This window comes from Dipteris shenzhenensis, chromosome 2 (assembly GCF_047967505.1).
Source record: "Dipteris shenzhenensis isolate YYH24624 ecotype China chromosome 2, Dip_SZ_1.0, whole genome shotgun sequence".
Taxonomy (NCBI): domain Eukaryota; kingdom Viridiplantae; phylum Streptophyta; class Polypodiopsida; order Gleicheniales; family Dipteridaceae; genus Dipteris; species Dipteris shenzhenensis.
Genome location: NC_141597.1, coordinates 48,215,672 through 48,239,390, shown reverse-complemented (window position 1 = coordinate 48,239,390; position 23,719 = coordinate 48,215,672). Strand labels below are relative to the sequence as shown.

The 23,719-nt window shown below is 43.8% G+C and overlaps 1 protein-coding gene across 2 annotated transcripts in view; it reads left to right on the top strand.

The window, feature by feature from the left end:
- Positions 1–10,759: 10,759 nt before the first annotated feature.
- The window catches only part of LOC147904889 (phosphoglycerate mutase-like protein AT74H), a 31,040-nt gene continuing 18,080 nt past the window's right edge, over positions 10,760–23,719 (top strand). For both annotated transcript variants that reach the window (XM_087396093.1, XM_087396099.1), the window contains exon 1: positions 10,760–11,621. In XM_087396093.1, coding sequence (XP_087252219.1) covers positions 11,006–11,621 — 616 coding nt within the window. In that variant the 5' untranslated portion in view covers positions 10,760–11,005. The remainder of the gene's footprint in view (positions 11,622–23,719) is intronic.

The following is a 23,719-nucleotide window of genomic DNA, read 5'->3' as shown; positions in this document are numbered from 1 at the left end:
TATGTGCGGGAGAAGGTTCTAGCAGGTTTTATTGATCTAGTTTATGCTAGCACAGAGGATCAGGTAGCTGACATATTCACGAAGGCATTGGGTGCAGAGAAGCTGCGCAAGTTCAGAGACCCTTGGTGTGCAAGAATTGGGATTGAGCTCAAGGGGGAGCGTTGAGATATCATGCTCCACTCGTGATATGCTAGGGTGACCGTCGTGCATTTATGTTACCAACTTGTTAGCTGCAGATGCGGTTGGTACACCGCCCATGAATAATAGCTGGATGATAGCTATCTTTATGTACTCTAGTTAGTGGCTCAGTTAGTATGCCACTTTAGTTAGCTGAGTTTGGTTTGAGACCCACATATAGGGTTCACCTATTCCTTTTATAATTAGAGAGAGTTCTTTTGGCTTTCACAACTAAGAAGAGGAAAATTGTTTTCAGCCTCCACCTTTGTGTGTATTCCCCCATTGTGTATGTGAGAAAGTTGCAAGTGAGACTCCTTACTTCTCTCCCACTCTCTTTACACTCATGGCCATAGAATACCCCACGATTGACCCTCCAGCACTAGCCAATGGCAAACGATCTAGGAAAAAGAAGAAGGGTGTTCAACGCCAAAAGGCCAAGATAGAGCACTTCAACCAATTCGAAAGAATGCAAACCAGAGTGGTGGAATTGTACTTAAGTAAGCCCACAAAAGCACCTAAGTCCCAAAATTTTGAATGGGATCCTAAAGGGCTTAAAGGTGTTTGTATGGCTGAAGAGCCACTCCTGGGGAGTGCGACTACTATTGAAAATCCATCACTGGTCTCACAAAGCAAAAAGCTTAGAAAGTTTAATCCCAATGTGAGAATGAAGAGTGAAATGGTGAATAGTAACAAAAAAGAAGAACAAGGCTGCTCACATATTTTTAGATTTGCAAAAGCCTTCTAGCTAGGATCATCCAGATTTCAAATTGTGTTGTTGTGGTGCAAGGACATAATTTATTTAATGCCTGACTCACAATATAGATAGCTCGTTTTGCAAGAAAGTGCACTCCTCTCCCATGTCTGGACATGTGGGTATCACTAAGACATATGAGAGAATCAAACATGCTTCATCTGGGAAGGCATGTGGTGGGATGTGGTTAAATACGTGGCTGAATGCTTGCCTTGCCAATAGAATAAAGTGGACAGCAAAGTACCTGCAGGTCTCTTGCAGCCATTACCCATTCGAGAGGGCAAATGAACGCACATAGCAATGGATTGCGCATCACAGGATTGCCTTCTAGTAAGAGGGGATGAGACATCATCTATGTTGTGATGGATAGAATGACAAAATAGGCCAACTCCATTCCCACAAAGACCCATTATTCAGCATCACAGGTTGCTTGGCAATTCATTGAGCATGTCTTTAATTCCAGGATAGTTTTGGAAACTTCTCTTGCCCATATTACAAGTGCATTGCAAGGCACATTGTTCATTTGTAGTGTTACATAGCTTGAGGCTATTTTGGGCACTTGTTTTTAGTGGGTACATCTTCTACAGGTTGTTTGCAGCTCTTCCAGACTTGCATTTGGATTCCCATTGTGTTGGGTGCAAGATTTGTGGCTTGAACAAGCCTTTTTTGTGCCTACTCAGCTTGCATTTATGAGTCTTGAGACTCATTGACAGCTACCTGCAGTTGGGATTGCATCCTAGCACATGAAGTGCTTCAGAATATTCCAATATGAGCTAGTGCTTGGCTGATTTTTGGGGCAGAAGTACTTTGCATTTGGGCCATTGTTTGGCATTGCATTCAGCCGTTGTTTGCCTATAATTTAGCAGAATTTTTTGGGACAGAAGTGTAGTGCTTGATTGCATTTTGTATTCTAGAAGGGGATTGTGATTGAGCAGTCTTTTGGGGCAGATTTTTGCACTTATTATCCCAGCAGGGATTGGCCTTAGTGCAACCAATTATTGGGACTATTTTAGAGCAGCCACTATCATACATGTCACTGAAGTGATTGCATAGTAGTCAGTTGCATTTCAGGTGCCCATTTTTTGCCTTTCTTTGCAAATTTATTTGCAGGTATTCTTGAGCCAACATAATTTCCCTTTCAGAGAATTTTGGGACCATGAACGACAAGTTGGATATCCCCAACTATACTTTGTGGTCATTTACACTCAAGCATATCTTGGTTGGAAAGGGCCTATGGGACATTGTGAATGGTGATGAGGCTAGACCTATTGGATCTAGCATGAGTGCCACATCCACTTCAAGCACTATGACTCAATCTTCTACTACCACTTCGATGGAGGATCAGAAGAGGTTTGATCACAGGGATGCCCAAGCGTTGTCTTTGATTGCATTGTTTGTGAAGACATACATTAAGTTCACTATCAAGTCTTGCAAGACTTAAAAGCAGCTTGGGATAGAGTGAAAAGTATGTGGAATGTGAAGAATGAAGCAAGAAGCATTGCTTTGAATAATAAGCTCAATAACTTGTCCATGCAAGAAGGTCAAACTATTTCAGCTCATATTGCAAAGACTACTGACATTCGGGATGAGCTCGCAGCTGTTGATGAGGATATAGAAGACAAGAAATTTGAATTGGACCAAATATCTTCCAGTGGAGCTAGCAACCAAGCAAGCACTTCAAAGTTCCATGAAGGCCTAAGGGAAGTTCCCTATTACTTCAAAAACTACACTAGGGGAGAAGCAACAATAGCAATGCCTAGACCAGTTAGGGAATCAAAGCTCACAGAAACAAAAAATATTGAGGATACCCCAGTTTATGAAGGACCAACCAAGACAAGGAAATTGAATCTTGCCTTGGATGGAGAAGAAGAAAAGCCTATATACATCGGTGAATAGCTCACTCTAGAAGAAGAAAAAGAATTAAAAGCATTGCTGATGGAATATAGAGATTGCATGGCTTGGTCCTACAAAGAAATGAAAGGGATTTCCCCTAAAGTTGTAGTATATATCATCCCAATACGGGAAGGATCCAAACCAAAGGTATGCGGACTTTACAGGACAAATCCCAAGTATGGCACCCATGTGTATGAAGAACTAGAAAAATTAATGGATGCTAGTTTCATTTATGAGATCGAGCATACCGATTGGGTGTCACCAATTGTGATTGTTCCTGAGAAAAACAAGAAGCTCAGAATATGTGTGAATCTCAAAAATGTCAATGCAGCAATGATCAGAGATTACTATCCCCTACCATTGATTGAAATAGTTTTAGAAAGGGTAGCAGGATCTGAAGTGTATAGCTTCTTGGATGGGTTCAACGGGTACAACCAAGTACAAATTGCACCTCTAGATCAGGCAAAGACACCGTCTTCCATAGAATGGGGCATCTTTGCATATAGAGTCATGCCATTCGACATATGCAATGCCCCATCTACTTTTCAAAGGGTCATGTACACTGCCTTCAAGGAATTTCTCAACAAGTTCGTACAAGTCTTCCTCGACGACTTGTGCGTACACTCATGAAAAAAGGATCACTTAAAATGCCTTGAAGAAGTGCTAAAAAAATGCATGGAGTATGGAATCTCTTTGAATCCTCTAAAATGCCAATTCTTGGTCACAGACGGAGTAGTCTTGGGACACATAGTCTCTCGACATGGGATTGCAACTAACATGACAATATAGAAGGTTCATACTGAGGTATGCCATGATTGCAAGACCCCTATATAAGATCCTAGTCAACTTCATCTAGACAGACGAATGTGAACAAGCATTCGAAACCCTCAAGTGGAGATTGATCCCAACCCTTGTTCTAATGTCACCAAATTGGGACATAGAATTTCATGTACATACTGACAGTTCCAATTATGCAATAGGGAGTGAGTTATGTCAACCTGGTAAACACAACAAAGAATACCCAGTATACTTTGCAAGTAGACATCTAAATGATGCGGAGGTGAATTACACCACAGCAGAAAGAGCAATGATCTACAGCTTGAAGAAATTTTGACACTATCCATTGGCTATTGTCTTTATCTTCTACATAGATCATCAAGCCTTATTATATCTTATGAATCAGCCATATACCACAAGCTGGATCACTCGATGGCTTCTACTGTTACAAGAATTCAATTTCAAAATCGTGGTGAGAAAAGGAGCTCAACATTTCATTGCTGATCACATGTCACGATTGAGGACATGAGAAGAGCTAGAAGGAATAGAAGATGACCTACCAGATGCCACATTATTTCAAATAGACGCTGTGCTTGATTGGTGTGCAGACACCATTGGGTACTTAATGGTAGGAAGACCACCTCTTGAAATGAAAGCAATGGATGCTAGGAAACTAATTCTAAAAGCTACACCCTATCAACTCATTGTAGGGCAACTATACAAGATGGGCAAGGACCATGTTTTAAGGAGATGTGTGATGCCCATGAGATCATGCCAATCCTCAGTGAAGCCCATGAAGGCATTGCAAGTGGACATGTGCAACAGCAATAGGAAAAGTCCTTCTCGCAGGATACTGATGGCCAACACTTTGGTCAGATGCCTATGAATATGTCAAAAGTTGTGATGTATGCCAACGAACTACTAAACCACAACACAAAGACTTCAATCCCCTAACAACAGTCATTGCACAAAAACCCTTTGAAAAATGGGGGATTGATTTTGTGGGTCCCATCCATCTAGTAACAAAGGGAACATAGGCACGCTACATCATTGTGGCCATTGATTACTTTACCAAATGGGCTGAAGCTAAAGCACTCAGAAAGGCAGATGCCAGAAGCACAACAAGATTCTTGTACGAGAATGTGATCACTCGATTTGGATGTCCCATTGAAATTGTGTCAGATAGAGGCACACATTTTGTTAATGAGGTCATCCAAGAACTCTTATCTGGCTTTATGGTGATCCGTAGAAAGAGCACACCTTACTACCCCCAAGGGAATGGACAAGCCGAATCCACCAACAAAATATTATGCATTGTTCTCACCGAGGTAGTAGAACCAAAGCATTCTGATTGGGCAGAGAAAATATATGCAGCCTTATTGGCATACCAAACCACACTCAAGGTCAGTACAAGAAATACACCTTTTCAATTGGTGTGCGGCCTTGAAGTTGTGGTTCCACTAGAATTTGTAATACCCAGTCTACGCATAGTTGTACAAGAATATATGGGAGATCATGCATCGCTAAAAGAAATGCTCTACTAATTAGAGAAGCATACAGAGACTACATTAGTTGCCTACCATGCCATGACAACATAAAAACAAAGAAGGAAGGCATGGTTTGATAGAAACCTCAAAGACAAATCAAGGAAGGTGACTTGGTTTTACTATACAATACCAAAGTCCATAAGGACAAGCTCAAATTTCTAGGTCAAGGACCTTATAGAGTCAAAAAAATGAACCTTGTCGGAGTTGTGCTGCTAAAAACTGTTGGGATATCTCAAGGTGTATGCCTCAGGCACACCTTATGTTTCTATGTGTGAGTGCTAGAGGCACAGTTAGGTGCCCACAAGCACAGTTAGGTGGTGGAAAGCCATATGATTGAGAGAATCTAGGAGCAGATTGAGGAGATGATTGTGGAGCTCTGAAGTCATCAGTGATGTCAGTGAGCATGTATGAGGTGCCTACTTAAGGACCTCACTCTTCTTCATTCTACAAGCAAGTAATGCAAGTATTCTGAGTTTGTGTCCACTCTTTGCTTTCCTTTCAGCTTACCAACATGGTATCAGAGCCCTTTGATTCCCCTTGAGCCCATTTCTGCCACATCATCATCTTCTTCTTCATCTTCTTCTTCCCCATCTTCCTCCTTCTTCCCAAAATCTTAGAGAGCTTGGTTCTCCGCCTACAAACGACCATTGCCCAAACCCTCTGAGCTGGAAACTCCTCTAGTATGGGCAAACTTCCACCTGCAAGCAATTGAGAAAAAAACGTCTCTGTTGGCTGCCATTCTCCAAATAGCAAATTTCTTCTATTGCTCAATACTCCCTGCCTGCTCCGCCATTGCCTGAGCCCTTTTAGGAGTAGATGGGCGACCTCAAGACGAAGATTTTGAGCCATTTTTCAGGTCATTTGGTTCAGTAACGAGGGAGAAATCATCAAAACTCAGGTTCAGCCTGTAGCAACTCTCCCGGGCAAAAGTGCACACCATTTCGTCCAACCTCTGTGCTGGACCCTCTGTGGTATATGAGCTTTCTTTTGCTTCAGAAAGCCCTCTTTTCCTTGCTTTGAAGAGTGAGCTACAAGCCCTCCAAGTTCAGCCTTTTAGTTTTGACAGTTTTGGACAAGTTTTTGAAGATGATGCTACATAAAATGCTACTCTAGCATTTCTGGTTTTTTGAAACTTTCAATAACTTTAGTACAAGTGTGGCTTCAGTTTTGTTTTGAATTGCTAGACCTGGTTTTGATTGGAAAGTATTCATTTTAGCCATTTCTATGAAGCATGTAAGAAGAAGCATCATTGATTGAAATTTGGTCACAAGACTTTGCTACATTAAATGCTTATATTTTGAAGCATTTCAGTTGTTATTCTAAGCCCTGTAAGAGAGAAGACACTGCCCAATACCTGGGTTAGACCCTCTCATGGCTTGCTTATGCAAAATATGTGAAAAGCCAAAACATAAAGCAATGTCTTGTTATGCTACAAAGGATGAAAATGCCAACCTGACTTCCTTGTTGAAGATTGCCAAAACAATGGTTGCCAAAAAGGAAGCAACTACAAAGCCAGAGATCTACCCTCTCATGGCACTTTTATTTGACTCCAAGTACAAGAAAAAGATGAAGGTCAGATACCTAAGATATGCTTCTCTACACAACTATGGAGATGACAAGATAATTGTTCTCTTGAAGGATATGATTTTCAGATCCACTTGTTCTATCATAGTACCATCTTATAAGGCACTAGACACTACCCATGTGGTAAGACCTTGCCTTGACTTGGATATTTTGCCTCCACAAGATGAGGCATCCTTTGAAGATTATGCATTTTAAATCATCTCTATGTATGCTCCAGATCTCTCTTTTTATGTCAAGGTACTCAGCCTGGATAGTCCTCCAAAATGAATGAAAATAAACTATTGTGTTTTGTGTGTTTTGTAAACACCTCTGGTCACCTTATGATGTAGGCCATGTGTATGTTTTGCTCCATGGTACCTCCTGCAGACATTGTGTGCATGTACATGCAGGGGAGATAACCATTGGAAGGTCTTTTTGTATCCCTTTTGTTTACCTTACACCCAAGGAAACCCTTGCTAGCATGAGAACCTAGCCATAGATTAATCCTTGACCACCATGAGATGGCATGAGAAACTATGAGACTAGATGTATCCTTGACATAGCCTGAGGCATTCCCTTGAGGGGGGGTTTGTTGGGATATCTCAAGGTGTATGCCTCAGGCACACCTTATGTTTCTATGTGTGAGTGCTAGAGGCACAGTTAGGTGCCCACAAGCACAGATAGGTGGTGGAAAGCCACATAGGATGATTGAGAGAATCTAGGAGCAGATTGAGGAGATGATTGTGGAGCTCTGAAGTCATCAGTGATGTCAGTGAGCATGTATGAGGTGCCTACTTAAGGACCTCACTCTTCTTCATTCTACAAGCAAGTAATGCAAGTATTCTGAGTTTGTGTCCACTCTTTGCTTTCCTTTCAGCTTACCAACAGAAACACTAGATGGAGTCCAGTTCACAACAACAATAAACGAGAGCTGCCGACTGAAGTGCTACTACATCAACATGCAAGCCATCCCCAACAATAATGAAGATTTGGGGGCCCAAAGTCTTCCATAGTTAGGACTAGATTGTATCACAAGCACTCACTAGCTATGTACGACTTCGCACATATAGGTAGTTTCAATCGATTTCAACCTAGGGCTCAAAGGTGATGACTGAGTCCTAGCTACCCTATGATTCCCTCAGCAAATTAAGCATATAGGAGGAATGCCCACCTCACTAGTCATGCATAGCGCACCCACACGTTTCGAGCAGCACAAATAAATGACACAAATAAAAGCCCCAAGAGGTACTTGTTTTGATTCACACACACAGCACCCTCATCACAAAAAGAGTAAAATGCATTAACCACTCACAAAAGAAACATGCACTCTTAGCACATGGCACTATATTGGCACTATTAAACTGGGACTTGATTCATGTGTGCAATGCCAGGGTGAAGTCAATCCAATAAGATGGGAAAAGGCCTACAATGCCATCAACAAAGCGACACCATGCCAAATAGGGCCCAAGCCTCAACCTCAACAACCCTCCTCAAATCACCAACCTGAAGAAGGACACGATCCAGAATCACCAACCCAAAGGTCAGCACCAAAATGACCACGGCTAGTGGTTATGGACAGTGATATTGGTGAGCAAATAAATGCAACATGCCAAGAAGATATGCCACAGAACCAAAGGATCCTAGAGTCGGGAGAAATTGAGGCAGAGCAATTGACTATGCAAGATGCAAGTGCTGAACTCCTTGATGATTGAACCAACAAAGAGCTAGCAACAAATGAAACAATACAACTTGTATGGCCACGAGTCTCAACGTTCACCATGTCACTCGATGCCTACAACTTCTTGGAGTCAAAGGGTCTAGGAAGTCTTTTTAAGAAGCTAAAATCCTTCTTACCAACACCTGCTATGACAGAATACATTTGTCAGTTCATAACATCATATAAAAGCAGAGAGTTGGAGAAAGATAAGTATGGCACAGTAGCATATAAAGAAAAGCCCTTACAGATCTACCTTAGTAGACCACTATGCAGGAGGTTTTCTCATTTCTAGAGGCACAATAGTAATATCCAAAGAAACATTTGGATGCAAGATTCTTTGAGATTCAGGATTTATTCCCATCTAACACAAAGTCACAAAGTGGGGGAATACACCATGATATGATTCTGGATCCCATATGCAAAGAGACAGCTAAGTTTTTGGCTAATATTTTCAATCATATAGGAGTGACGTCCATGCTCTCTTACACTATCGTGTTCTAGCATGCCCTTACCCTTGCACTCCTCCTCCTTCCTCCTTCCTCCCTCCTCCTCCTCCTTCTCCTCCTCCTCCTCCTCCCTCCTCCTCCTCCCTCCTCATCCTCCTCCTCCTTCCTCCTCCTCCTCCACTCACCTCCTCCTCCTCCCTCCCTTCTCCTTCTCCTCCTCCTTCTCCTCCTCCTCCTCCTCCTCTACTTTCCTCCTCCTCCACTCACCTCCTCCTCCTCCTCCTCCCTCCCTCCTCCTCCACTCTCCTGCATCCTCCTCCTTCCTTGTCCCTCCTCCTCAACCCTTATCCTTCGAATCCGCGAAGGAGACTAGCTCTCCACTCCTCAACCTTGGACTCCTTCTAAACCCTGCAACCCCCTCTAAACCCTGGAACTCCTAGTTAGCCCTCTCAACCCTATCCCCCTTTCGAACCCTGAAATTCCCTTCTAAACCCTTGAACTCCCGTGGAGGCGAGAGCCTCCATCATTCGTTTGATTAAGCTCTCTTCCTCATTCACGCGCGCATGAGATCTACTTTCCACGCTTTATCCTACACCTCTCATCAGAACACGACCCGAGGACCTATGCTACACTTGTGAACACCTATGCTACAATGAGCAACGACACGAGTATAGGTGACCAACACCCTCGGAACCTGCATATGGGAGAAACAGTGACAACAATAATCATGCTATATTACCAGCTGTGATTATCTCAAATAAGGAGTTAAAACTACTGAAGACTTACATTTATCAACACCATTTTATAGAGATTATAATAGCAAGCTTGCTGCTTGAAGAGACTTGGCTACTATAGTTAACAATTTTGGTAAGCATAATCAACTATAGCAACATTCTGCTTTTAGAAGACTATGCTACTATGATTAAAATTGCATAAAGACTACAATAGCAAGAATGTTGCTTCAAGAGACTACCATAATTAACAATTATCGACCCTCTTCTTCAGGTTGTAAAATGGCTATTGCATTTTTAATGACATTGTGAGTTGTTTATCTAGTAAATATAAACTATCTTTAATTGGAGATTTAAACACACACATGTTAAAAACTACAAATTGGTTCGCTAGAACAATATTCAATGAATGAATACAATATGAAAGAACCCGTAGTTAAAGGAGATTGGATTGATCATTCCATAACACAATTTTTAAATCAACTAGCATAAAACATAGTGAAAGCACGTCAATATGTAGCAACCGCATTCAACATGTTCATTTATTGCTTTCCTAATAGAGTCACCGCTAATACCTTGTTAAATATCAAGTGTTTGCATAGTTTGCGCATTTAGAATGGTCCATGATCCACATGAACATAGAAAAAGCATGTCAGCATGCAACACCTGCATGCAACACGTCTATTTTGTGCTTTCCTAGTAGAGCCTGTGATATTACTGTGTTAATATGAAGTGCTTGAATGCATTCCCACGTTGCTAGGCTCAATTTTCAACTCAGCAATATCGGGAAATGCGTGGGAAGAACAAAATCGACAAACACTTTGAACATGTTGTAGGTATCCATTTTCGTTTTCTTCTGCTAGAATGGAGAGAAAAAACTAGAAATTTGATGCTCACTCCTATTTTCATGGGTTTTGTTGATGTTAATGGGAGCTCCTTTTTGCCAGGCGAAAGCGATGGAGATGCTCGAAACGATTCACTCCCTTGCGTGGGAGTGTGCTCTTTGCATAGTGTGTGCATTGAGGATGGTTGGTCGAGGGTAGGGGGTTGGAGAAAAGAGGAGTAAATAAAATGGGGAGGGAGATACCCTATCTTTTGGGAATGGGAGATTTGAGCACACGAGGAATCTACCTATCGTTTGGGAATGCGAGATTTGAGCACACGAGAGGAATCTAAAAGATATTCCATGCAAGTAAAAAGGGGGACAAACAGATATCCCGTGTGGAAATGAAATTCTGTTTGCAAAGCTTGCTAAAAGGTGGAAGGGAGATTCAAAGTCCGGAGAGTTGGCAAGCTTGCAAAAGTTGGAAGAAGATTGAAAGTGTGAGAGTTGGCAAGCTTGCTGATAAGTTGGAAGAAGAAGATTCAAGGTCCTGAGCGTTGCCAAGCTTGCTCAGCTTGACATGTTTGCAGATGGGTTGCTTGCTGCCTCATCCTCATCATCGTTCTCATCATTGCCACAATTCTATGCTCCTTGCAGTTGGAGCTGCAGCTCCAGTAACACTTCTGGGCGATCCTCCCATTGCTCCCTGCATTTGGGCTCATCCAGATTTTCGGTCCAAGAATTTGAGTCGAATTCCCATCTGTCCTCAATCAGCCCAGCTTCCTTTCTCACCCTCCCTCACCAGAATCACTCGCCTTGCATACAATGCTGCACTATTCCTCCAAACGGGAATGCGTTTCCGGAGAAATCGTTAGGACCTGAGCGCCCTCCTCGCCCCAAAAGGATCATTTTGGTACGACATGGTCAAAGCGAGGGCAATGTTGACGAGAGCGCGTACACCAGGACTCCTGATAACAAAATAGCTCTTACTGAAAGTGGTTGGAAGCAAGCGATCCAGTGTGGGATAAATATTAGAAAGTTAATAGAAGGCGATGGAGCTGATGACTGGCGCGTTTATTTTTACGTCTCGCCTTACAAACGCACTTTACAGACCCTTCGTGGGATCGGAATGGCCTTTGAGCGGGAGCGAATCGCGGGGGTGCGTGAGGAGCCTCGTTTACGAGAGCAAGATTTTGGTTTGTGTTTTCCTTTCTCCCTTTGATGAATCGCAGAATGTATTATTTGAAAGCGACTTGATCCTTAACAGGGCCAGCTGACTGCTTCACTCTTTGAATGTCATGGCAGAAGTGCCTTCCTTAGATTCACCCCCTCAGATTGATCATTAGTCTCGGGGATGGTATGCTGTACTATGAGCGACTATGATGCCCTATGCTGTAAATAATTCCTGCTAAATGTAAGCTATGCATAAACTTTGTATCTCTATCACGCACAATGTTCTCAGGAAAGCCATGAAGCTTGAACCCATGATCAATGAGCTGGCAGGCGACGTGATACGTACTTTGGTTTGGTAAGCCTATTGACCACCACATAAATCTGTAGAAGGCAGCCCAGAAATAAATCCATGCCATTTGCCTCTTGGAATGGCAATGGCTGCAACAAAACAGCCGACAGCTTGTTGTCCACTGTTCTCTGCTGGCGTGGCAAGCATTTTGTCAGATACTTTGCAATTTTCTCAATAATGCAACTTTAATTTATAATGATTTTGGCATGCTGGGTCGTACAAGTCTGAAAATATGGCTGCTGCCCTCAAATTCCGCTCAACTCCCTGTGTAGATGCTGGAGACAGCAAAACAATGTGCAAGCCCACATTTTGGACAAGCATCTACAATCGTATTTTTCTTTTCCCTTCTTGTAATCAATGCTAAAGTCATATCATTCCATTGAAGCCAACCATCCTTTAAGGGATAGAAAGAGATCACTTCGAATCTCAGCGAAACTCATAAAGTTCACAAAACCAATGTGACTTAACGCATCAGCCACCACATTAGCGGCACCACGGGATTTCAAAATTGAAATCCTACATAAGTTCATACATGCAAAGTCTGACGCAGTACAGGAGTACTTTAGTGATGTTTTATCCACACACAGCACACACTTGGATCCATATAAATAATGCCTCCATTTCTTCATTGCATGAACTGCAACTAAAGTTCCTTTTCATGCGTATGATATTTAACCTGTGTTGGAGTCAACTTCTGACTAATAAACACAACAGGTTGAACATCCTATAAACAAGGCTAAACCTATAGCATAATCACTGGAATCTGTCGCCGCTACAATTTGGTCCACTATATGCAACATTGGTGCGGTAGTTAAAGCATGCATCCAGAGCATCAGTCCAAACAACATGTCTATATTTGATCTCCTTCCTTTTTCTCCTCCCTTAAAAAGTTTGGAAATTGGGACCTTTATAATCCACGCATTGTCCTGCAGCTCCAAACAGCTCCTGTTTGCTGCATCTTTGCTCCTGTCTCCTGCGGAGACATCTGGTGCATGCAGACCTCTCGGAAAGTTTGTCATCGCATTTCTTGATCACCTGTTGGTGTACAGCTGTAGTTTGTCAGATCACATAGAACATCTAAAGGTATTTTGGACTGTCCTTTGAAGAGAAGGTTCTATATGCGAAGATGACTAAGTGTAGTTCTTCAAAAGAGAACTCTTACACCTTGGCCAAATTATCTCAGTTGACGATATCAGTCAATGGGTGGCGGATTTTACACACTATCATAGAATTCAATGATTCACTCAGTTTTCGCAGACTTTAACCCGTGAGCATGCGCATATTGCACCACCACTAAGTGTCCGTTAAAATAAACATGGATGACCTCAGAGATCCCTTACATGGTGCAACCGTTTCACTAAGCTTGATCTACATACGGGGCACCAGATCCATATTAGAGAGGAAGATGTCCGCAAGACAGGGTTTTGTACATGATATGGGCATTTAAAGTTCTTGATGTTACCGTTCCGACTCACGAATGCACATGCCACTTTCCAATAAATGATGAATGATATATTTCGTCCGTATGCCATTGTTACATTTGAGCAGCCATGTTCTGACTCTGCAGGCGCTGCCTAACTGCCACATTGCAGTTGCACAGGTCCAGCCTTTTCTTGCTGTACATGCTGCCCATGTGGCAGCCTTGCACTCCTTGTCAGATCTGCCCCTGTGGCAGACTCTCTCTCTGCCTATGTGGTATCTAACCTCTGCTGGTACACCTACCCCATGTTCTCATTTGGGGGCTTACAGGTGGGGAGGTTGTTAAACTATGGCATCTTATAATGAGAGAGGGCTTCTATGTGGGTGTGCTCACCCGGAGACTATAGATTTAGGTAGGCATAGATAGGCTAGGTCAGGCTAGATCAGTGTCACGATCTGTGACGTATTCCTTTCTCTATATCTTAGACTTATGGATGGTTTGATGAATGGACACTTGTGGAAGGGTATGCCCTTTCGACGGGACACTTCCTATGAGGCACAACCCTTCACAAGAGACATTCTATGGAAGAGACACTCCTATTGTAATGTACCCTCTCATCAAGGGTCACACCCTTCACACGGGGTACACACCTCTTCAAGCACATACACTTTGGAGTACACACCTTTTCATGTGTGACTCTTCACTCTCTATATAAGAGAGGCCCAACTGTATGGATGAGACTACAGACACTCAAGCGATACAAATATTCCTTGTTCTCTGCTGTTTTCAGTCTTCTTTCTGTTCCTTAGCACATTTCTAAATATAGTAAATCTAGGATTTCTTATAGTGGTATCAGAGCAAATTTCGCTCTTGCGTGTAGGAAATGCCCCCCACCTTCTAGCGCCTATTTGATACATCTCTTTCCGCTAGAAGGATATCCGCGCACATTGTGCATGGAAGAGATGGAGAGAATGAGTGTAAAAATTTTTAGCGCCAACCCCACCTAAAGTCATCAGTGGCCTCTTCGTCTCCCTCACATCATGACACGACAAAAATCGTGTCTTTTGATGTGCTTGGGCTGTCTCAAAACCAAGGGACGCACCTTTTCCACCATCGTACACACTTTTTGATGAAGAGTTTGTGACTCTTCACCCAAGGGACACACCCCATCGTGAAAAAAAGGACATCTTTTCGTGTGGGGACACCCCTTTTTAAAACAGGGTCACACCCCTTCACAAAAAGGTACACCTATTCCAAGGGTCACACCCCTTAGAATAGGCACACCCTTTGGCACCAAGCACCACCCTACAAAAGGGTAGTTAGAGGGCCTAAAAAGGGCAACCAGCCCTAAACCTAAGGCCCAACTCAAGACTAACCTTACGTTCAAGTAATCCAGCCTTTAATTTTTTGGAAAAGCAATGCCTAGTAGTTATTGCAACCTTTGTAAATCGGTTTTTGGCGTCTCGTAAGTCGCGCCTTCTTCTCGAAAGTTGCGCCTGCTGTTTCGTACAGTCTATTCATGTCGATTCTGCCCCTCCCTTGCCGATTTCTTCTTGCCAGCCCACGCCAAGCCTGCTTGCCAGCCCATGCCAAGCCCACTTCAAGCTTGCCATTTTCTGTTTGCAGCCTTGTGCTCAGCCTTTGGCGGCCTTCCATAGTCATGCCAATCATGCCCTCAGCCTTCTATCTGTTTGCCAGCATCTGCTCAGCCATGGATGCATTCCATCGCCCTGAAGAGTGACAGCCTGACGCCCATCTCTGCACAGCCTGCTAGATCTCTTCACCTCGCCATCTCAGCTTGCGAATAGAGGCCTTGTTGTTCAGCAATTTCCCTCAGCCAGCCCCTCTTGTACAAGAAAACCTCGCCTCTACACAACAGATCGAGATCCTGTGTGGTTCGTGGTTTTGTTGGCAACATCTTTCTGCCCACAACTGGACTGTTTGGTCGCTGAATCGCCTCCCTCTACAGCAAACCCTAATTTCAAAACTTGAAGCCTGACATTAGGACCTCCTTCAACTCGCAATTGATGTTGTACTTTTTTCAGCTCGAAGCCCACCGCTAGTATACGCTTTTCAGCACAGTCGGGCAGCTCTAATCTATTCCAGGTGGATTCTTTCCATTCTATTTCTAAGGATTCTCTTTCATATTGTTATTTGACACTCATTATCAAATTACAGCAAATGAAAGCCTCCTCCTTAAAGCATGGAAACCCCTGGTAATTCCCCAGTCCCTTCAAGGACACCTCAGGCATCATCTACCACACAATATCGTGCTCAGATTGCACAACCAGCCCATTTCGGAGCTTTTGCATCGTGGGTCTTCTGTGTCACGTGCCCTTCCAGTGACTTGGACCACATCCTATACCTTTTGCGTGAGGCACCTCAGTTACATTACTTCCTCAGCACAGTCCAGGTTGTGTTCCACGAGACACGTAGATACCCAGAACCCGATATTCCTCACGAGTTTGTTCTCCATTTTTGGAGAGACTTTTACCCCTCAGCTTCAGCATCTCCAGGGTACTCTCCACCTCCTTCAGCTCCCAGATATCCTCCTGTACAGGTTGTACCTTTCCCAAGACATTATTTATACTTTGAAGGCACTCCTTCTCTTGGATATCCTCCACTCCTGACAGCAGCACCTTATCCCTTCTCAGATCCGTGGACTCTGCAACCTACCCCTGTACTCTCACGAGCAGTTAACACCTATTTCGGCATCACCGGTGTTACCTCAGACAGGACCTCCTTTATCAGATTTCCACTGCTGGTTCCATCCTGCTTCTCCTGCCCCCTCCGACATGAGCAACCTCAGGGAGCAGCCCGAATCTTCTTTCTTCCAAGAATGGTACAAACTAGAGCGTAGGTTCGTGCTTTTCTCACAAGGATCTCAGATATGTCGCAACGCTTGCATGCAGCCTCTCTGGAGATAAGCGACTCAAGTCCAAAAAAGGTCCCTGAAGTCAACTTACAAGGCGAAGCACTACTTCAACTTCAAATTTTTCAGCTTCAAGACAGCATCTCCGACTTGGTCCAGAAAGTCCAACAACTCCAAGATTCTCGCATAACCACACATACAGAGGATGACGTGACGCCATCGAATGACTATGTGGACTCGTTCCCACCTGAGGTAGAAAACACTGAACTCCGTGCCCTCTACCGCTTACTCCAAGCTTCCAAAACTAAAAGACTTGACATTAAACTTCCGGAAGCCTACACTGGTCAACGAAATTGTCGAACAGTTGACTAATGGCTCGCAAAACTCTGCGCATGTACTTTGATACTGTTGACCTCACTGAAGGCAAAAAGATTGCCTTGGCAGCCTCCCTCCTCAAGGATACAGCTTTCCTATGGTGGCAACGACGCTTAAAGGATGGCAAAAGTGTGTTAACTTGGGAACGTTTTGAACACGTGCTCCGTAAGCAGTTCATACCTGCCAATGCGGATTTCCAAGCACGATCAAAACTCAGATAGTTGGAGCAAACAGGCTCCCTGTCTTCCTACATCTCTCAATTCACCACATTGGTGCTGGATATTGATGGTTTAACTGATGATGATCGCCTTCATGCTTTCATCTCAGGCCTAAATCCCTCATTACGCATTGATGTCCTCAAAGCAAACATCACCACCATAGCTGGCGCTATTGCTTACGCAGAGCGCATTACAGATTTCCAAAACACAGGGAAGCAGAGTGCTAATCGAACACAGAACTCTACTATGGCCAAAGGTACTCGCCCTCAAGATAACCCCAAGTTTAGAAAATACTCGGGTAATCAAGGTCAGCGACAATCTCAAGATCCCCACAAGTCTCAGAAATCGTATTGTGGATCCCAACAGAAGCACTCCCCCAAGGATCACGCCTCTTCTTCTTCACCGTCATCCCCAACATAAAGGTGCAGCCACTGACATGCGGCCACTGACAAGAAGAACAACTCCAGCACAAAAGAACTTTGTACCGTTTGTACAGGCGACCATAGATGGTTCGATTGTCCCAAGCGACCAAAGCAAAATTCCAATATGGACCTAGCACTTCCCAAACAGAAGATGCTACCCCAACACAAGACAAGAAAGGCAAAGCTATTCGAATGGCAAATACCATCCACATGAGCCTTGCGAGCAACCCCGAAGCTTCCCTGGCCACTCAAGTACTTTGTGTCCAAGGATCGATTCGTGGAACAACGGTCACTATCCTCATCGTCGACAAACTTCGGTTGACCACCAGTCCTAGTCCCATGGACTATCAGATTGAACTCGCAAGTGGAACTACCTTCTTGTGCAACACCAAGATCAAAAACTTGTCTTTTCGCATCCAACATTATATGGACAAGTTGAACTTCAACATCATGCCTCTTTCTCGGTACGATGTCATACTTGGACAACAGTGGCTCTATGACTATGATCCATCAATCAGTTTTCGCAGCCATACTATCCAGTTTGTCCACGAAGGAAAACTTATTGAGCTAACTGGTTCTAGGGACTCTCTTTCAACCCTAGTTGACTCTGCCCCTACAAGTAAAGAAGTGGGTTCGTAAACATCAAGTAAAGACTTCACTTCTGTTGGTTACGGCAGTAGAGGAGTCACCAACAAAGGATCCTCCTGAATACCTCAACCAACCTTTTTTCCAGCCCTACCTGGATATTTTTCCACAGGAATTGCCAAAGCAATTACCACCTCGACGACCAGTGGATCACCCATTCGAACTTATTCCCGGCAGTAATCCACCGTCGAAACCTCCTTATCGGGTTTCTTACACTCAAAATGAAGAAATCCAAAGATAGGTGACCGAACTACTCGACAAAGGTCACATTCGGCCGAGTCGCAGCCCTTTCGGATCTCCTGTACTACTTGTGGAAAAAAAGAATAAGTCAATGCGCCTCTGCATTGACTACTAAGCCCTCAATAAGCTCACTATCAAAAACAAGTATCAATTGCCTCGCATCGATGACCTCTTCGATCAACTTCTACATGCAACACAATTCTCAAAGATTGATCTTCGTTCAGGTTTTCATCAAATTCGCATACGAGAAGGCGATGAGTACAAGACAGCTTTTCGAACAAAGTATGGACACTATGAATGTTTGGTCATGCCTTTTGGGTTAAACGATGCCTCGGCCACATTCATGACACTAATGAACGACATCTTCAAGCCTTTCCTCGATAAGTTTGTCATTGTTTACCTCGATGACATCCTCGTTTTCAGCAGATCCCTACATGAGCACAAACAACATCTTCACCAAGTTTTTGAGGTTCTCCGCGCAAATTCTCCCTACATCAACATTGAGAAGAGTGAGTTCTTCAAGACCCAACTCGAATATTTGGGACATGTTATTTCAGCTCAAGGCATCTATGTGGATCCCAAGAAGGTCGAGGTAATTCGAAACTGGCCTACTCCTAAGAATGTTCATGATGTCCGCTCTTTTCTTGGATTGGCAAACTTCTACCATACAAAGGTCTATCAGTTTTTTGAAATCGCAGCTCCTATGTCCGAATTATTGAAAAGCACAGCAATTTTTCAATGGCTTTCCGAAACAGAGTATAGTTTCCAACAACTCAAGCAAGCATTCACTACCACACCAGTTATGGCTATTGCTGACCCAAACCTTCCATTTGAGGTCATGACCGACGCTTCCGACATCGCTACAGGAGCAGTCTTGATGCAAGAAGGGAGAGTTATTGCTTTTGACAACCATAAACATTCCGATATCCAAACCCGATACCCGGTTTATGATAAGGAGTTTCTTGCCGTTGTACATGCTTATCGCTCTTGGAAACATTATCTCATGGGAGCCGACTCGGTGGTCAAGACAGACCATCACTCTCTAAAGTATATCTTTACTCGGCCAGTCATGAACGCTCGACAAGCACGCTGGGTTGAGTTTCTGGCCAACTTTCACATGACCATTGAGTACATTTCCGGACTACACAATGTAGTTGTAGATGCTGTCAGCAGGTTAACTCTAGCATCAGCTATGGTAATCTCTACATTATCTGTGGATGTTCCGAATTCATTCAAGGGGAAGTATTTCAATGATAAAGACTTCGGCACAGTTGTACAAGTTCTTTAAAAAGATCAACCTTTGACTTCTAAATAGAAGATTTTCTCATCCTATTCTTATACGGACGACCTTCTGTATTATCAAGATCACGTCTGTGTACCACATGACAAGGATGTTCGACATCTTTTGTTAAAAGAGCATCATGTAGTTCCTTATGCTGCCCATCCAGGCATCAACAAGACTTATAGGTTACTCAGTGCAACATACTACTGGCCTCAGATGAAAAGCGACGTCATCAAAATGGTTACATCTTGCTTATCTTGTCAACAAATGAAAGCAAGCCGACGACTTCTAGTAGGACTTCTTCAGCCTCTTCTAGTTCCAAGTGAAAGATGGGAAAGTATTTTCATGGATTTCATTACAACACTACCACGATCCTCTCGAGGTAACACTCAGATTATGGTAATTGTTGATCGACTGTCCAAAATGGCACACTTTGTTGCTTGCAAAAGCAGTGCACAGGCTCCGGACATCGCCAAACTCTTCGTACAACACATCTTCCAACACCATGGATTGCCCAAGAATATCATATCCGACAGAGATCCTAAGTTTACCAGTCACTTTTGGATTTCACTGTTCAAATCTTTGGGTACAACTCTACTGTTTAGTTCAGCCTACCACCTAGATTCAGATGGCCAGACTGAAAGAGTCAACCAAGTTCTGGAAGAAATGCTTCGACATTATATTCAGTCACGCCTAGCAGCTTGGGAAGAGTATCTACCACTCCTTGAGTTTGCTTATAACAACTCTTTCCAAAGTGCCATTAGCATGACTCCATTTCAAGCAGCTTATGGACACACTTTATGGACACACTCCGATTGTACCAACGAATTTTGTACTTCAACATCGAGTGGCCCTAGCTGATTAACTGGTTTAAGAAATGCAAGACATTCTACTCCAAGTCAGGGATCATATGCGAAAAGCGCAAGAGCAGTAACAACGGTCTGCCAACAAACATAGACGTCACCTGGAATTTGACACTGGTGACATGGTGCTATTATTTGTAGCCCCGCATCGCTATAAGATGGTTAAGTCTGTGTTTCCTAAGTTGCGACCAAGATACTATGGACCTTTCTGGATCATCAAGAAAAATTCACCTTTAAGTTACAAATTGGAATTACTACCATCATGGGGTAAAATCCATCCGACATTTCATATATCTTGGCTAAAGACGTACATTCCAGGCGATGAAGCAGTTTCTCCTGCAGGTGATTATGTCCCAGAAATTGAAGATGATTATGTTCTCCTTATTCCTGAGCGTATTTTGGACCATCGATAGCGAGAGACTCGACATCGACTTATCACGGAATTCCTTGTTCTTTGGTGAGATCTGGACGACTCCGATGCTACTTGGCAATCTGATGAAGACTTACAGCAGTACCCCGACATTTTACAGCAATATTTTCAGAATTTACCGTGATATTTTCACCAAGGTCTTATTTTGAGTGGGAGGGGATGTTACGATACGTGATGTCTTCCTTTCTCTATATCTTAGACTTATGGATGGTTTGATGAATGGACACTTGTGAAAGGGTATGCCCTTTCGATGGGACACTTCCTATGAGACACAACCCTTCACAAGAGGCATTCTATGGAAGAGACATTCCTATTGTAATGTACCCTCTCATCAAGGGTCACACCCTTCACACGGGGTACACACCTCTTCAAGCACATACACTTTGGAGTACACACCTTTTCATGTGTGACTCTTCACTCTCTATATAAGAGAGGCCCAACTATATGGATGAGACTACAGACACTCAAGCAATACAAATATTCCTTGTTCTCTGCTGTTTTCAGTCTTCTTTTTGTTCCTTAGCACATTTCTAAATATAGTAAATCTAGGATTTCTTACAATCAGTAGGCTAGGTAGGGCTGGGTCTGGGTGCCCAGACTGGGCCCCAATGAGGGTGGGTCAACCGACCCACATGGTCGGGTCAAGCCGACCCTAACCCAACCCAACCAGGGTCAGGTCAGCCGACCTGGCTGGTCGGTCAATGGCCAGCCAATGCTGGCCGACCTGATAGGCTGGGGGCCCTATAAAGGCCCTCCCCCATTCTCCACTACATGTCTCACTTATGGGGTTCTCTCTTGGAGCATTCTCTCACCTTGTCCAGCCCCCTTGGCTGTGGATTGTACCCTGGACAATACAATTGCTATTGCCTACTTCTGTGTCTACTTTTTCTCTCTCTTCTCACGCATCTGCACGTGCGCCATTCTCACATGGTATCATTTGCCATCGGTGATGAGGGATCTAGAGAGGGCTGAGCTGACACACTTGTGAGGGCATTGCAACGTAGAGGAAACCTCGAGGAGCTGCTGATTCAGTGCTGCTGTGAGTTTTGCTTCTGCAAATGTGAGGCGACTGTTTAGGTGCAGTCTGCCCACGCAGTGGGCAGCATATAGGGGTCGGCCACCAGCCCTTGAGGCGGCCTGGTATGATCGAGACGATTTGCTGTAGCAGAGGCAGCAGGAGCAACCTGCTCAAAGGCGCACTCAGGTGGCAGTTCCTAGAAGCTTGCGTGAGGAAGGCTGAGGTCCTTCATCCGAGCTAAGGAGCGATTGGAGCAGCCTGTTTGAGGTCGATCTGCCGCAGTCCTCCTCATAGGAGCAGTCTGGTATGGTTCCAGGCAGCGGATTAAGGCGCGTCTAAGCAACTGCTCATGGCATATTGAGGCAGCAATTCGGAGATGACTGCCCACAACAACGAGCAGCAGCAGTTCAGTGCAGTCTGTCCCTGGAGTGGACAGCCCTCAGGGTCGGCCACTAGTCCAAAGACAGAGAACATAGGCAGCTGTTTGTAGCAGCCTGTTGGAATCGTGGACAGCAACGGAGTTCCATGTTGGAGACGTCGGCAGGGCAGTTTCTTTCACATCTCCATCCCATCTTGCATCTCTTTCTCTCGGCTTTGTGGACTGTTTTTGTCAGGTCAGCAGTAGGAGTACGAGGTTATGGAATAGCTTCATGGGACCCCCGTCTACGAGTAAGGAGGATAAGCTCGACGGCTCAAACTATGCCCATTGGAAGCTCAACATGAAGATATGGTTTATCTATTGGGGCTTGTGGGAGCTTGTTCAAGGCTATGAACAGAAGCTTGAATGCCCCATGAGCTCTATCAAATTGGATGCTGCCCAGGAGGATGATTTACAGGAGGAGCTTAAGGATTGGGAGGATCGGGACTAAAAGGGATATTTGGCCTTGGTCAGGACAATCATAGAGGAGGTTTCTCCGGTACTCTAGAGTTTGGATAGTGCATCTGAGGTATGGTTTGTGATGTGTTATTTTCATTTGCACCAGAGAAATTATGTCTTTTCCAGTGTCGATTTGAAGTCTGGTAGAAGAATCGACACACTCGATTTGAAGCCAACATTAAGACTCTTCACAAAGTGCTTTGCATTTGGAAAATGCAAAAGGTAGGACTTGTATTTGTCAATGGTCCCATTTTTCTCTATAAACCCACTTGCATCCCATGTGATTCTTCTCAACTTGAAGATATGAGAAAGGAAACTTTGGTTATTTTGAGAGAATTATAGTACTCATGATGAGAGCATTGTAATCTTCATCCATTACTCTTTATCCATTACATCATGATATTGAATTGCTTGAGATACTTCTTTAAAGATGTAGGTTCATTGGTTTCCATATAATATTTTGCATGAAATCAAACATACTGTAAAGCTGCTTTGAAACATTACAATCAATAGTAACTACTAAAAACATGTTTATTATGTCGGCAATGCGTGCTGTCACTTTGCAGGGACAGTTGTACAATCTCGAGCTCCCAAAAGGGAGCACCATCTTCTTGATGCAGGTAAAGGTTCTCCATGATCAGTTGCAGGCCGTTGGTGCTACCCTCACCACAAGTCAGTTGGCGGCACTCATTCTCACCAAGCTTCCTCCAGATTTTGACATGGTTGCCTGAGCGTTGAGGTGCTAGGTTGCCACAAGTCAGCTGGACTTAGATGATATAAGCTCCCTTCTACTCGTAGTTGTCATCTATTGGGGAAAGCTCAGAGTCACTCTAGGTGAAGGTGATGCACTTTCGATAGTGCATAAGAAAAAATGGGGCAAGTGCTATATTTGCGGAGAGAGAGGGCATCTGGCCAAGGATTGTTGGTCCAAGAAGAAATCTAAGGACCAAGATTCAGAGTTAGATACATCTTCGACTCAGTCTAGTGGTTCCAAGGTAGTTGTTGCGCAGGATCTCTGGATCGCCCTAGCCTTCTAGCACTAGTTCCGGGTCCCCCAGTGGTCACAACCAGAGAGGGGGCATGGTCGGGCATGCGGACTGATACCGGCCG